The sequence below is a fragment of the Tachysurus fulvidraco genome, chromosome 17 (genome assembly GCF_022655615.1).
Source record: "Tachysurus fulvidraco isolate hzauxx_2018 chromosome 17, HZAU_PFXX_2.0, whole genome shotgun sequence".
NCBI lineage: Eukaryota > Metazoa > Chordata > Actinopteri > Siluriformes > Bagridae > Tachysurus > Tachysurus fulvidraco.
Genome location: NC_062534.1, coordinates 19,723,985 through 19,740,375, shown reverse-complemented (window position 1 = coordinate 19,740,375; position 16,391 = coordinate 19,723,985). Strand labels below are relative to the sequence as shown.

The following is a 16,391-nucleotide window of genomic DNA, read 5'->3' as shown; positions in this document are numbered from 1 at the left end:
GAATGTTTATTTGTCTCAGAAGCTGAGTTCGGTTTCTGTGTTTCATTGCAATACAATCAAATAAACTTTATAGTGGATTTGTAAACTGATTAAAAACAGAAGAAAAAACAAAACAAAATGCACATTATTTGCTCTTCATTTTGGAACTGGAGTTTAAAACTTTTACCTGTATTTTTTGGTAGTTACTGTAAATAAGAGAAAGTTTTCCAGCTCCATGTTGCTCCAAGTGAAGTGACTTGAACTCACCTGATGTCGTAATCACAGGTTAAGATAAAGAAATGAAAACACTCCCATTGTTGTATCTATGTTTTCTCTGTAAGAAGAGGTTTGCGTAAATGGGTGCAATTCTGGGTCACAGTTTGTAAGTGAACTTTTCGTTACAGACTCCACCATCAGCCCTCATCTGTCTCTTCCCTACAGACCTGCAAATGAATTCATAAACCTCTCTCTCTCACACACACACACACACACACATACTCGATTTTTAATCATTAAACCAGATTCCCCCCGATACACATGACTTCTTTTCAATCTTGAATAAAAGGTTCGGGCTCTTTGTGATAGAGGGCATCTTAATAACAAGCATCACACAGTAAAGAGAAGAGGAAAAAAAAATAAAGAAACTGGGTAGCGTTACCAAAAACATGATTGAAAAATGGCTATAAAAAAAAATCTAGGTGCACACCGAGCCTCTCCTGATGCGTGACGTGCCTTTTTGAAGCGAAGTACCTCAATTTGGACTTTTGTTTTTTTGCTGTCTTTCATGAGATCTTTGTGCTGAATGATTTGGATTGTAAATCCTGATGGATTCTCAGGTTCTCAGATGTAAATTAGTAATACTGGGTTTCTTTTTTGGTTCTAGATAACTTCTATGGCACGCCCAAGCCCCCGGCAGAGCCCACGCACATGCTGTTTAATGTGACTGACCAGCTGCTGCCAGGTGCTCGCCCCAGCGCTGAGGGGAAGAGGAAGAGGAACAAGTCAGTCAGCAACATGGAGAAGGACAGCATCGAGCCTCCTGAGGAAGAGGAGGAGGAGAGTCCTGTCGTTAACGGCAACGGCATTGCTATCACACCAGGTTAGCAGAACATGCTCAAAGGGGAAGTGCCATGTTTGCTTGTTTTCTAATAAAACTGGAAAATTTAGATTTTCACCAAATTTTAGGGAAAGGAAACTCTCTCAGTCTGAGGGAGGATTCAGCTCCTAAGGACAAGCATGGTTTAGCTCACTTCATGTGTAAGGTTGACTCTTTTAATGACATACTTATGAGTCCTGCTGGAAAACTTCTCATTTTCTCTGCAAACACAATGAGGCTTCACAAAACACAACACATTTACAAGAGTGTTCTGTGTACCCTCGTAATTTACGGACTCTTAAGAAATCTTTTTGCATTTTGAACACACCCATGTTTACTGTACCATGTTTACATTTACATTTACAGCATTTGGCGGACGCCCTTATCCAGAGCGACTTACATAAGTGCTTAAATCTCTCTCATTGGATACATTAACGCTGGTTCACTAGGTTGCATACTTAAGATACCACAAGTTTAAAACATTGTTCAAAGTTACAATAAAAAAGTTTTTGTTTTTTTTTTAAATAAAATGCAGAAGATAGGGAAAGAAATGCTAGTTGAAGTGTTTCCTGAATAAGTAGGTGTTAACACATTATTTACAAGCCCAAGTGTATTTGCAGAGAAATAAGTCTATTCATGAAATTTTGGGTAAAGAACAAAGCAAGAAGAAAAATGAAGTGAGCGACACACAACATGTCTCTAAACGGTAGAATGCAGAATGTGGCGTAAGAGTGAATATTGTCAACTTGATATATATATATATTGTTTCTCAGTATTTTGCCTAGGGTTGCCTAGGGTTATTGATTCTAATGATAATTATAATTATTTATTGTATCATATCATTCAAATCAACAGAAGACTTTTATTTCACTGAGCTTTTTTATTGGATAGTGAATACTTTAGCTTTGAATGAAAACTTATACATTCAATCAAAGATCAGTCAATTAATTATGAAATATGTATCTAAAATTCAGTTTGTAACTCGGTGTAATGTTAAAAACATCGAAATGTGGAACTTTTAATTTCAGGTGGCAAAATAAACAAAATAATAAACTGAAGTTATCTAAACTCCCCTTTAACACAGCTGAAGCTGGAGCTTTAACTGGCGTATAAATATAAATTTAGATGCTTTGCATTGTAATATTTTATTTGTATAGCGGCTTTAACAACGGACGAAGGTCGCAAAGCAGATTTACAGGAACATATAAATGTAATAAAAAAATGTATATTTTGTACAGAATATTTTCAGTATAAATAAATGATATTCTTTAGTTTTAAATAAATGATAATAAATGACACCTTGTAAATATTTATCAGCCTATTTAGAAAGCCAGAAACCTCCTTAGATGATATAAGGATGAATGTTTGAGACTGGAAAGGGAACCTCATCTGGGTGACAGCAGAGAGTACGATTGTAAATGATTTCCACAGTAATTATTTATAATCCCGTCTCACAGTTGCTTTCACGTCTCTAACGACGAGTAGCGATTTCTGCTATTTATTACATTACAAATGTATAACTGAGACGGAAAGAACAAATACTTTTATGCATTTAATTAAAGCTTTCATAATGTGGATGTAATTGCAGAAACTTGTGTAAATAATTAGCTTTTACATTTTTTTGGTTCTTGTTGTTTCTGTGTCCCTGGGTTGGTGTGACAGTGTTGCGAGGCAGCGACAGAACTCAGACTTCACCTTTACATTGTGTTTTTTTTTTCTTTTTGGTGTTCTGTTGCAATATTGTCTGACCCTCGACACTTCAATGAAATATGGAGTCGTCTTTGAGTCCCGGGCTGAATCAAGTGCCAGCGAGTGCAGTCTTGAGGTCTTTCTTAAAAGTGTTTTGAACACACACACAAACACACACACACACACACACACACACACACACACACACACACACACACACACACACACACACACACACAGAGGTTTTTCAGTACAGCTAAAGGGCATATTTTTGAAATTGAAATTCACTTTATTGATACAGCTATTTTCTCTTTTCCCTTCTGTAGTATGAGATGTAGACTGTTTTTTATTCTACACAGCTTTTAGCAGCAGGCTTCAGGTTGACTATCTGAGAATACTGATTCATGTCGGGAGGAAACCATCAGGCTCACTGCTTTAGACTTAAGACACTGCTTTAGACACTGTTTTGGCTAACGTATGTATATAGCGTATGTATAACGTGTGTATAACTTATGTATAGCGTATGTATAATGTGTGAATGTGTGTATAACGTGTGTATAACTTATGTATAACCTGTGTATAACTTATGTATAGCGTATATATAACGTGTGAATAACGTGTGAATAACGTGTGTATAACGTGTGTATAACTTATGTATAACGTGTGTATAACTTATGTATAGCGTATGTATAATGTGTGAATAACGTGTGTATAACTTATGTATACGTATATATAACGTGTGAATAACGTGTGAATAACGTGTGTATAACGTGTGTATAACTTATGTATAGCGTATGTATAACGTGTGTATAACTTATGTATAGCGTATGTATAATGTGTGAATAACGTGTGTATAACTTATGTATAGCGTATGTAGAGTACAGATGTAGCTCCAGAGCTTTCTGAAACAACACAGATCAACTCGAGCAGAATTTCAGAGAAGGATCTTTCTTTCTTTCTTTCTTTCTTTCTTTCTTTCTTTCTTTCTTTCTTTCTTTCTTTCTTTCTTTCTTTCTTTCTTTCTTTCTTTCTGCTTTTATTTTCTTTCTTTCTGCTCTTATCTTCTTTCTTTCTTTCTTTCTGCTTTTATTTTCTGCTCTTATCTTCTTTCTTTCTTTCTTTCTTTCTGCTTTTATTTTCTTTCTTTCTTTCTGCTTTTATTTTCTTTCTTTCTGCTCTTATTTTCTTTCTTTCTTCTCTTATCTTCTTTCTTTCTTTCTGTCTTTCTTTCTGCTCTTATCTTTTTTCTTTCTTTCTTTCTTTCTTTCTTTCTTTCTTTCTTTCTTTCTTTCTTTCTGCTCTTATCTTCTTTCTTTCTTTCTTTCTGATCTATTTTCTTTCTTTCTTTCTTTCTTTCTTTCTTTCTTTCTTTCTTTCTTTCTTTCTTCTTCTCTTCTTAATGTTGTTATAATTTTTGTTCGTATGACACAAATTCAAACAAGAAAATACAGCAAACAGTATGTATTTATTTCAACAAAAACACCAGTGTGTTATATAAAATGCTTTATGGTATTAATAACAGCAAAACTTTTCCCTCTTCAATTTTATCAGCTCATAAATCTGCTATTTTCAAATGTCTCAAAGCGTTTCTTCTTTAACACGTCCTTTACATTAGTTTTGCTTTAAAGGGTTCACTGCTCTCCAGAGGAAAAGGTTTTACTGGGAAAGGACAGAACCTCAGTGTTTTATACAGAACCCCAGTGAAGAGCATCTATAGCACAAAATGTCATCTTGACTCAAAATATTGATCAGCAGATAAGTCTACTGACTGAGGGTTTGTAATGTAGACTATTATTTACCTCCTTACTTTACAGGTTAGATCCATTCCTGCTGTACCACATCAGACTTAGTCAATAAGGAGTGGTAGAGTTGAACCTCAGAATCGTGAAGCCGTTTAGTCCTGGGGGTCAGAGATGGTACAAACATCTTCACATGACAAAATTCTACTGAGGCAGAACAAAGAGACTTGATGATGAAAATAAAAATATTTTTTTGGGATCATTGAAATTTAATTTCATTGTCATGTCAAAGTTTATCTATTAACCACTGGTCCATGTTTTGGTGTGTACCTGCTGAGTATCTCCCACCAGCATGTGTGGCACATTATTTTACTGCTTTTTGCTTTAATCTCTTTTTAAAATGTATGTTTAAATAATCCCTCGTGTCAAACGATCGGCTCTTCTAAAAATAGGTGGAATTTCTCACCCGCAGAATCAAGCGAGCACGAAGACAAGAGCACCGACGCATCAGGCGACGTGCCTCCACAGTCATGCCCCGCCGAGACGCCCACCCTGACGGGCACAGACGCCCCTGAAGAGGAACACGATGCCCCCAAATCCCCGGCCGACTCGCAGAGCAACGACGACCTTGGGCCGCTCCCCGATAACTGGGAGATGGCCTACACCGAGAAAGGAGAAGTCTACTTCATCGAGTGAGTGAAGTGCACTTCAAACTAAGACACCGACAGATGGAGACGCACACTGTTGCCTAATGGAGAGCGTCTGTTCGATGCTATGAATTATGTGGAGAGATTAGCCTTGCCTCTTTTTGCATGGTGTCACAGAGCTATGAATTATTAATGAGAGTAAGTAAGGACCAGAAAACATTTTGCGGGTTATATTTATTAGAGTTAATTACATTGCAAATCTTTTATTTTTTACTCTGTGGGTTCGGTCACAAAATGGGAAAAGAGATCATAGTGAGGTTTAGATGCGTCATGCTGATGAACAAAGCTTCAACCGGTTTCAGAGACAAGACAGAATGCAGACTAGCAGAGTGAGTGAAAGGGAAGGACAGAGAGAGAGATGTTTTGCTTCTTCTCCTTTTCTATTCCCTCTTTAATAGGAGGCTAGAGACTCATTAAAATTATTGATTGCTATTCCTCTAACTGGATCTCTCCCACCCTCTGTGCCAATGGCCTTGTGGGATATCTCGAATCCTGCACACTGTATACTTATCACCACTCAGGCGAACGCTTTATCACCCTGAGTAGCTCTTTATATGAGAGTAGCTGATGGAGTCACATATAGCAGCTACATTTTAGAAGCAGGTGGAGTAGATTCTTGTTAGTATAAATCTGTTTGTGTTATAATCCCACAAGAGCTGCAACAAAATCAAGCCGTAAATACGTCAGCAAACCCTCAGCAATGCATCAAACTTTTTCTCTGTTTTTTCCCTCCGTTTCTTCTTAGTCACAACACCAAAACAACATCATGGCTCGATCCTCGATTAGCCAAGAAAGCCAAACCTCCAGAGGAATGTGAAGACGACGGTAAGTGTGTGCACGCATGCGTGCGTGCGTGCGTGTGTGTGTGTGTGTGTGTGTGTGTGTGTGTGTGTGTGTGTGTGTGTTTGTAGTATTTTAAGGATTTTTTCTTCCAATCAATGATTTAGGTATCTTGATTTAGGATCATAGCGGACTTAACGGCATTATCACTGTTAATTAAAAAAAACAACAACACTAAAGGAGTCAAAGCTAAAGCATGGAAATATTTTCTTCTAGTTTGCTCTTACTTGGCTATTTTACAATGTTTTTCTTAGCTGGCTCATTGTGATGCTCTAGTTTTGTTGCCTAGAAACCAAACTAAACCGGTGTGTGATGTAAAGTAATACAGCACGGTTAGCTAGTTCAGTGCATTAATACAGATGAACATAAACAATCGTCTAGGAAAGGTTGGAATGTGTTTATGCTCACAGCTAAACAAAATGTCAGCAAGTCACCGGTCACCGTTTCGGCTGTGAGATTTGTGTCTAACATCGTTTGGCTCTGGTGCTTGTTTTTGGCTGTTGTTTGGTCAACATGTTGTCGAGATCTTCCATTTAAATCTGCAGTACTTGAGTTCAGAACATAAACAGTGAATCTGACCAAGCTGTCATTCTGTCATTCTGTCATTCCACTGCTCGGTCTGCTCGAGTGAAGATTTGCAGTAATTACAGCAGAGCCTCTCCTTTATATGTGATTGAGCGGTTACGTCTAGTAATCACACGCCCGGCTAAGAGGATGCTCTCTGATAATGAAGCATTATTCTGTCTGATGCCTCCTGATGTCTCCTTAACAAATAACTTCAGTTCATCCTGAAATGCTGCAGATTTCTGTCACAGAGTTTTGTTTAGCCACCAGTGCTGATTTTTAAATCCATATTAACATTAAAAAAAGCTTGTTCTTAACCCTTTCATTGTGCTGGAATGGAAATAGACTTAGCAGACATTTTCAGTAAGTATAAACAAATAAGTGATTTCATTGTAAGTCTGATACATAACGAGTCGTGTGAGTCGGTGCGACTCAACGTGAGACGTGTGTTTTTAACTCTGTCGATAACCTCACACGGAATTTTATTGGTTGAAGATAATCACCTTTAAATTTTAGCCGCTTATGAACAAGCACTTGGGGCATCTCAGAGAGCGGAAATGGGTTTGATATCAGCATGTACTTTGAAGATGGAAACGTTTGGGCGGAAACTTTTCTATGAAAATATTGGCACTAGTAAGCTAGTGGTGGTCATTAACCACCACTGTAGACCGTGACATGACAATGAAATCGATGCTGAATGCATGGACACAATAAAAACAGACGCACACTTCATTTTTGGACTCTGGGCCAAATAAATAAAATTTGAGACTGCTAACTGGTCTGAAGATGGATATGTAGTGACTGACACAGCTGTATATGAGAAGCTGACTATTCCTTCACCTTCACAAACGACAGGCTAGTTAGCTTTCTCGTGTTTCATCATCATGATCTGATGTTTTAGTTAGAAATGGATAGAGATTTCCAGCCACAGTAACAGGATTTACGCTAACGCTACAAGCGTCAGAAGGAGACGTGTGTGGACACGGGGCATGGGGATTCATTTACACCTTAACAAGCTTAGAAACACAAGCCTCACAGCTCCAGGGTTCGATCCTGATCTCAGGTTACTGTCTGTGTGAAGTTGCACATGCTCTCCACGTGTCTGGATCGGTTTCATTCAGGTTATAAGTTTACCCGAACAGAAATAAACAGCTTGATCCAGCTAGAATATGAAGTCACTGTAATACCTGTTTAGTTACACATCAACTATAAACAGATATAATGTGACTACTAAGAGCTGGTTTAGATTTTAGGTAGATTACAGTTGAACATCTGAGTATCATCATAAGGTGCAGTTTGAATCTCATGCACTGTTCGTGTATTTTGTAGAATAAATAAAAGAAGAAGCTTTTGTTGTTGGCACACGTACATTAAAGCACAGTGGATTCTTTTTATTTTTGTACAAATATTCCAGTTTTGGAGGTTGGGGTCAAAGTGAAGGGGCAGCTATGGTACAGTGATACAGCACCTTTGACTTAAGACCCTGGCAGCTTGGTCGTCCTGGGGCCTGAACTCTGGCCTTCTGGTCAACAACCAAGCAAGAAGTTCATGCAATCAACATTCATAGCTTTGCTTACGTATTGGAAGAAGGGCAGGGCTACCAGGTGCTGACACCGTGTGAGAAAAAACTTCATGGCCAGTGAAAAGACGTCTTACAAATGTGGTGTGCATTTTTTAACATTTTCAAAATCCACCGTAACATCTTCTACATCCAGTTAGGAAAAATATGTCAGTATTTTGTTCACTTTAAAGTGCGTTACTATTTGCACTGGGCTACAGACTTAGGATATCACGAACCTAAAAATCTGTTGGGAGCATTTTTTTTTACGTGTAAAATAAACAGGGAAAATGAATGCAAGTTTAAGTGTTTACGGGAAGATGAATGTCAGTGGTGCGGGGTAAAAACTGACCCAAATGCAGGATAGCGTAAAGTAAAAGGGTTTATTAACTTAAAAACACACAAAACAAGAACACAGACAAAACCAGACATGACACATGACGTGACTCGAGACGACATAGAAAATGGCAACGCAGCACGGATAAATAGACATGACAGTTAACACATGAGGAACAGGTGTGCAGATGCAGATAGGAAGAGACAAAGGCGGGGCAGACACGTGAACATAGAACATAAACAAAATGTGGCCAAAGTCCGGGCTGGATCCTGACAATGAAGGTCTTCACCCGGCGTTTGAGGTGACTCAGCTGTTCGAACGTCTAGGGGAAGTTCACTCCACTACCTCTGTGCCAGAACTGAAAAGAGTTTTAATGTATACAGTGCTTTTAACCTGGGTTATGGTGGGACCAGTCGAGCAATGCTGGTAGAGAACAGAGTTTTCCAACTTTTATGTGTTTTATGCAGTTTAATGGCACAGACTGTCCGACTTTATAAAGGAAACTTTTGTATACATGTACATTGTAATACAACTCCTGCCTTAAAACTATATAAAATTTTATTCGAAATCCAGCTGTTCATACAAATGGAATTAGCCCCACTTGCTAGAATTTTGGAAATACTATGATGTACTTATACATACATTCATTCATTCATTCATTTTCTACCGCTTATCCGAACTTCTCGGGTCACGGGGATGTACTTATACAGTGCACACATATTATACAATTACAATGCCACATAAATAAGAAAAAATGTAGCATATACTGCATTTAATATTTATACTAACTGTTGCAGTGCATTTAAGAATTTATGAATAGACACGAGTACACCGTGTTGGCAGTTTTGTCATATTATTCCCTAATTCATGTCACAAGATCGTTTTATCACACAACCCTAGTGCGCTGTTATTGTTCCTATCAACTGCCTCCAACTAAACAACAATAAACTAAACTTTGTTCTAAATAAATTATTCAGCTTGTTTTTGTATTGTTCAGTCATTTTTAATATAAGTTGTCATCTAGCATAGTGATCAAATTTCAGATAATCTAAGATTTGCAGACATCATTTTAAGCACCAGTATCCTGTGTCTGTGTGTCTGTGTGTGTGTGTGTGTGTGTGTGTGTGTGTGTGTGTGTGTGTGTGTGTGTGTGTGTGTGTGTGCATCTGTCTGTGTATGTGTATCTGTGTGTGTGCATCTGTCTGTGTATGTGTATCTGTGTGTGTGTATGCATCAAGCTGTGTATGTGTATCTGTGTGTCTGTGTCTATGTGTGTATCTGTGTGTGTGTATGTGTGTATGTATCTGTGTGCGTGTCTGTCTGTGTATGTGTATCTGTATCTGAGTGTTTGTGTCTCTGTGTCTGTGTGTGTACGCATCAAGCTGTGTATGTGTATCTGTGTGTCTGTGTCTATGTGTGTGTCTGTGTGTGTGTATGTATCTGTGTATGCGCGCCTGTCTGTGTATGTGTATCTGTATCTGAGTGTTTGTGTCTCTGTGTTTATGTGTGTGTGCGTGCATCTGTGTGTGTGTCTGTGCCTATGTGTGTGTCTGTTTCTGTGTGTGCGCGTCTGTCTGTGTACTGTATGTGTATCTGTATCTGAGTGTTTGTGTCTCTGTGTGTGTGTGTGTGTGTGTGTGTGTGTGTGTGTGTGTGTGTGTGTGTGTGTGTGTGTGCGCGTCTGTCTGTGTATGTATATCTGTGTGTATTTGTGTGTGTGTCTGTATGTATGTGTGTGTGCATCTGTGTGCATCTGTGTGTCTTTATGTGTGTCTGTATACATGTGTGTGTGTAGAGGCGAATTGTTATGAATTTGGCTTAGTTCATTGATATTAAGCTTTTTTTTAATATTAAGATGTTAATTAGTTTCTTCACTATAGTATCACACATCACAAGTCATCTTAACTGTTTCCTTTGAAGAGTTTAGTAAATTGCTTGCTTCTTACAACACTAACCAATTTTTAATAAATCCTGATATTATAGAAATCTTGAAATCCTATTTAGTTAGCTTAGGCTAAGTCACCAATTACCTGCATTCTCAGCACAGACCTTGCGATCAAATTTAAAATAACTGAAAGTTGATGTAAACCTGTCAGCTACAAGTTTTGATGATGCTGAATATTCGAATATTTGCAGCACTCGCAGTCTCTCTGTGAGAAAACAACACGTCGATCAATAAGTCGTGCATAATGCAGCAGGAGGACTAGCTATTTAAATATGAAGTGGAGCTGAACTTCAGTCTGCTGCTATACAGAAGAGAACACGATGCTGACGTCAGAGTGTCACGTGATGGTGACTGAACACGAAGCTCACAAATTTCATTAAGAGTTGTCAATCAGAGCAATAATAAAAGGTGTGGAGTATAGCCAGTAAAGTTCATGTAGCTGGTTAACGGTTTACCTTCCTGGTAGATTTATTTTGTTTAGCTTGGTATTTGGGATTCCTTATCTGCGGTGGCATGAAATTCATTTTTATTCCATTACCTCATTATCTGCCACTAACTGTAGTGCTGCCTCCACAATTCCTCTCAGAGTCTTAACCGAGAATTGAGTTGAGGACAGGAGTTGAGTTCCGCATAATAATAATAAACATTAATGAGGTTTTTTTTATAGGTGTAAAAAATTTATGCTGCTTTTGCGAGTGCGTCTGAACCTACAAAAGCAACCTGAAGATTGTTTTTTTTTAATTAAAGAAAATATATATATAGGTAAAGTATAAAGTTTATATATATATATATATATATATATATATATATATATATATAATATATATATATATATATATATATATATAATTATATCTATAAATAGTATTAATATATTATATATATATATATATTAATATATATATTATATTAATTATATAATATAATTAATATATTTATATATTAATTATAAGGAATATGTGTCAAATTTAGGGTTTTTTCCCTGTGTCTTGACTGAATTTCCATGCCTGAAAAACACCATTAATATGTATTTTATGCCGCACCGACAAATGCACAAGACAGATTAATTCAGCTCATCGAAAGTTTAAAATATTACATTTCTTGTTGCTGGTAATGTAATCGATCAATTAAACCAAAAGCCCAAAGCAAACAATAGAGACAAATAGATGTGACCTTTTGTTTTCTCTCTTTATTCTTAAGAAATTTTCAGTAGATTTTGAACGAGCCTTTTATATCTCTATGTTTATTAGTTATCGCTGAGTTCTCGCACTGAAACTTAGCGTGTTTGTAAGCCTCTGCCTAGTTGAAATGCAGTTTATCAGGGCCAGAAAAAATCAATATCCCTTTCTACCAGTCTGTTAAGTGCTTCTGTGTGACTTGACTGCTAATACTCCTCTCCCCATTAGAGCTCCAATCTATTTTTTGCCTCTATCAGCAGCTGAAAGCCTTCTCTTGCGTGTTTGTGTGCAGCCCAGTGTGATGTCTGGTTTTAAGGGTGTCTTTTTTCTCTGTGCAGTATGTTCTAACAGGCAAAAGTTCACATCGCAAAAGAATCTATATAAACATGTCTGTAAGCCTGAAAGCCCCCTGGCATCTGTTTTTTTTACTAGAATATTATATATATAATAAAAAAATAATATTATTTTTAAAGGTTAACATATTTCCTTTGGGATTGTGTGATTTTATGTCTCTCTCTGTTGAATCTCTGCTTGTCTGGTGTAGTGAAGGAAGCATGGCATCAGGGGCTATGAAGGAGGTGTGGCCTTTGTGCCTGTCAGGGTTAGTGAAGGAGGTGTGGCCTTTATGCCTGTAAGGGTTAGTGAAGGAGGTGTGGCCTGTGAGCTTGTTCCGTTGAAGGAGGTGTGGCCTGTGAGCTTGTTCCGTTGAAGGAGGTGTGGCCTGTGAGCTTGTTCTGTTGAAGGAGGTGTGGCCTGTGAGCTTGTTCTGTTGAAGGAGGTGTGGCCTGTGAGCTTGTTCTGTTGAAGGAGGTGTGGCCTGTGAGCTTGTTCTGTTGAAAGAGGTGTGGCCTGTGAGCTTGTTCTGTTGAAGGAGGTGTGGACTGTGAGCTTGTTCTGTTGAAGGAGGTGTGGACTGTGAGCTTGTTCTGTTGAAGGAGGTGTGGCCTGTGAGCTTGTTCTGTTGAAGGAGGTGTGGCCTGTGAACTTGTTCTGTTGAAGGAGGTGTGGCCTGTGAGCTTGTTCTGTTGAAGGAGGTGTGGACTGTGAACTTGTCAGTTCTACAGAAAGAGGTGTGGCCTGTGAGCTTGTTAGGTCTTTTGAAGGAGGTGTGGCCTGTGAGATTGTTGAGGATGAAAATGGTGTAAATTTTATGATGGCTTTTACAGTCATCATGTTTACAACCAAATCAAACCTAGGGCAGATTTGGGAGTGACGTGTTAGACAGTGAGCTCTACTGCCATCATTAAAATAGCAAATGTGGGAAAATCCTTAGATGAATGGTGTTCACATCTTCATTTGGCTAGTAGTGCCTAAACACCTTTCTGGGATAAATGATGTAAGGATTGTGCTCAAGGATTGTGACATCCACAGGAGAAATACTAATGACGTTCTGATGGACACATTAAAAGTGCTTCCACTTTCCCAAGGCTACAACACAAATATTTACTGCATTTACATATTTGTCAATTTCATCAAATATATCATTTCTGCCTGTCTGTTTTATACACGATGCACATATTATTCTTTGTGTCGAGGATGTTTGTTTCTTGCTGCTCTCTTGTTATATGGAGCAGTGATTTATTAAAACCAAATCTGCCATATTTTACATTTAGTAAATTTTGAAAAACCTGAGGGAAGATATTCATAAGTACAGAATGTGCATTCACACTGTGACATTTGTTGTCTTTGTCTTACACACACACACACACACACACACACACACACACACACACACACACACACACACACACACACACACACACACACACACACACACACACACACACACACACACACACACACACACACACACACACACACACATTCTCTCTCTCTCTCTCTCTCTCTCTCTCTCTCACACACACACACACACACACACACACACACTCTCTCTCTCTCTCTCTCTCTCTCTCTCTCTCACACACACTCACACACACACACACACACACACACACACACACACACACACACACACACACACACACACACACACACACACACACACAAGCACACACACAAGCACACTCATGTTTAGACTCATCCCTGCTCTCAAATATACATAAAACACTTGGTGAATGAAAGAGCCTGAAAAAGAGACGACTTCTGCAGTTGCCATGGCAACTAACCATGGAGGACCAGTGATTTAAGGTGGTTTGTGCAAGATTGATATTTAAGGTGTTCTGTTCCAGAATCAGTTTTTGTTAATCTTGTTTAGTTAAAACTGTCTGTGTGTGTGTGTGTGTGTGTGTGTGTGTGTGTGTGTGTGTGTGTGTGTGTGTGTGTGTGTGTGTGTGTTCTAATTCAAGCATCAAAAGGAGACAGTTAGATAAATCAGAGTTTTGAATTTTGATTTGATTTGATTAGAATTGGATCAGTTTCATGTTTAAACTTGTAAAAGACATTTTTTACATGAACATGTGAGCTATAGCTATACATTTGAATTCAGACGTCACACCACCGTTCTGTGAGGATTAAAAGCTCTGCTCTGGAGATGTTTTAGAGATCGAGATTGTATTTCATGGTACATGGTTTTAAAGTATTCTGTGAAATGAGAAAAAAGACCGCCACTTGTCTAGAGCTGAACCTTGTCTGATTTTTCCGTTAAGAGGTTTAATTCATAGATCAGGCAGTCAGGTTGGCTTAAGTCAGCCGGCTCGCTCTTCCATTAAGAAAATGTCATTGACGAGGGTGACTCATTTTCTCTCCCACTCAGCCTCAGCTGTATGTTTGGTGTGTATGTGTGTATGCGTGTGTGTGTGTGTGTGTGTGTGTGTGTGTGTGTGTGTGTGTGTGTGTGTGTGTGTGTGTGTGTGTAGGTGTGTGTATGTGTGTGTGTACTGTAGGTGTGTGTGTGGGTGGGGTGGGGGTGTCTTTGTATAAACCTCCAAGAGGCTCCTCTATACCCATCAGTGATTACTGTCAAAGCTGGTCAATTTCAGGCCTTCTGGCTTTCAGCCCAAAACATTTACTCTGCATAACGAGAGTCTCCACAGCAAATGTTTATTCTGCCAACACTAGCTGAAGAAAATCAGTAGACACACACACACACACACACACACACACACACACACACACACACACACACACACACACACACACACACACACACACACTTGCCTTACTATTCATGTGAGGACCTTCCATTGTCATAATCACTAATTAATGCTTCAATGGAAAAAATAAACCTTTGATCAAAGTAAAATTGTGTAATTTGTTGTAGATCATTAACAAAATACAAAATGCTGAAAAAATATTGTGAAACTAGAGGTGCCTCTGATCTGAGACCTAGTACCAGTAATTAATGTGAAAGGTTGAAATTGGATTTAGAAAAGAAATGTATTTTTGGAACTGGAAATGCTTATATATAAAGAGACTTGACTGTTTTTTTCTTTGGTTGGGTTGAATGTTTAATATTTCTGCTTGATTGCATTTCTGTGTGAACCTAAGTGAGGATACACAAGGTGTAGAAAATCACAAGATATAGAACATCTATTTGTGATTTTTAAGACGAGTCCAAGGTTCAGGGATTTCCCCCCCTTCTTTCTTTCTTTCTTTCTTTCTTTCTTTCTTTCTTTCTTTCTTTCTTTCTTTCTTTCTTTCCTACCCTAACCTTAACCTCACTAACCACTTTGGTCATCAGCCATCTTGTATTTTTTTTTCCCTCATCCAGCATCAGCACCTGGTTACCCTTCCACCTTCTTCCTCTACATAACGGTTTCACAGCTGGTTAGATGCATAAACCTTATCAAAGCTTGACATCAGTACACAAATTAAAACATAATTAGACTGTTTTTATAACTACATTATGGATTATAATTAAAACATATTTCTACATCATCTTAATGAAGCTTATTTACAGCTTCAAAACTACCACCAAGGGTAGTTTTTTAACAGTGAAAGTGAATCACGTCTTTGGTATAAACAGCATTTCTCATTTGTTCGTGTTTCTGTGTGAAGCTACTTGAAGAACATAACGGACCTGAAGCGCACATGAACCCTTCCTTTGAATGTTCTTCAGGTGTTTCGGGTTCTTGCTGCATCGGGAGTAAAATAAATACAAAAGCCACAGAAATAATAATCTGCTGATGTCATCAAACTGCAGCCTGTTCCCATTTGTTCATCATGGTGATTCAGTGGCAGACCAAAATTTACTGCGTATCTTATTCCCCATCCATCCTACAGCATGGTACTCACTGATACATGAACACGTCTCCTCATGGTTGAATATGTCCTTAAGTGTTTTCATGACAGAACTGAATGTAGATTCTGCTTTGAGGTGAGCTGCTTGAATTCTTTCATGAAGTGTAATAATACTTGCAGAGATTTATTTATCTGGCAGACAACAAGCTGATACTATTTTATTAAGACTGATAAGTAATGATACTTTAGACCTTTTTTTTTTTTTAACCTTTTTTAGACCGAAAGACTGAGACTTATTTATTCCTGTATAGTTATATTTACTGTTATGGAAGAGTTCCTGTTATCGCTTATGTTTGAGCAGCTATAAAAACAACCTCAAGGTCTACGAAGTAATCAGGCAAACAAATGCTTGTTAACGAGGCACAACAATGCGTAAGGTCCATCCCTCTATCTCTAGACTTTCTCATGGTGGATTGATACAAAGCGCTTTCGCCAGAGACTCCTTCCTTATGTGTTAAATGTCTGCTCGGAGAAAACCTCCCTGTTTTAACAGTTCTACGTTTAACTCAAATGAAAAGACGCTTTAATCTGCTTATTATTAGACTCTAGAGTCTCGAGA

The 16,391-nt window shown here is 38.2% G+C and overlaps 1 protein-coding gene across 15 annotated transcripts in view; it reads left to right on the top strand.

Moving 5' to 3' along the window:
- Nucleotides 1-16,391, top strand: part of magi2b (membrane associated guanylate kinase, WW and PDZ domain containing 2b) — a 128,953-nt gene that overhangs the window by 62,332 nt on the left and 50,230 nt on the right. For all 15 annotated transcript variants that reach the window (XM_027135283.2, XM_027135281.2, XM_027135280.2 and 12 more), the window contains 3 exons: nucleotides 863-1,078; nucleotides 4,976-5,195; nucleotides 5,956-6,035. In XM_027135283.2, the coding sequence (XP_026991084.2) occupies nucleotides 863-1,078; nucleotides 4,976-5,195; nucleotides 5,956-6,035 (516 nt within the window). The remainder of the gene's footprint in view (nucleotides 1-862; nucleotides 1,079-4,975; nucleotides 5,196-5,955; nucleotides 6,036-16,391) is intronic.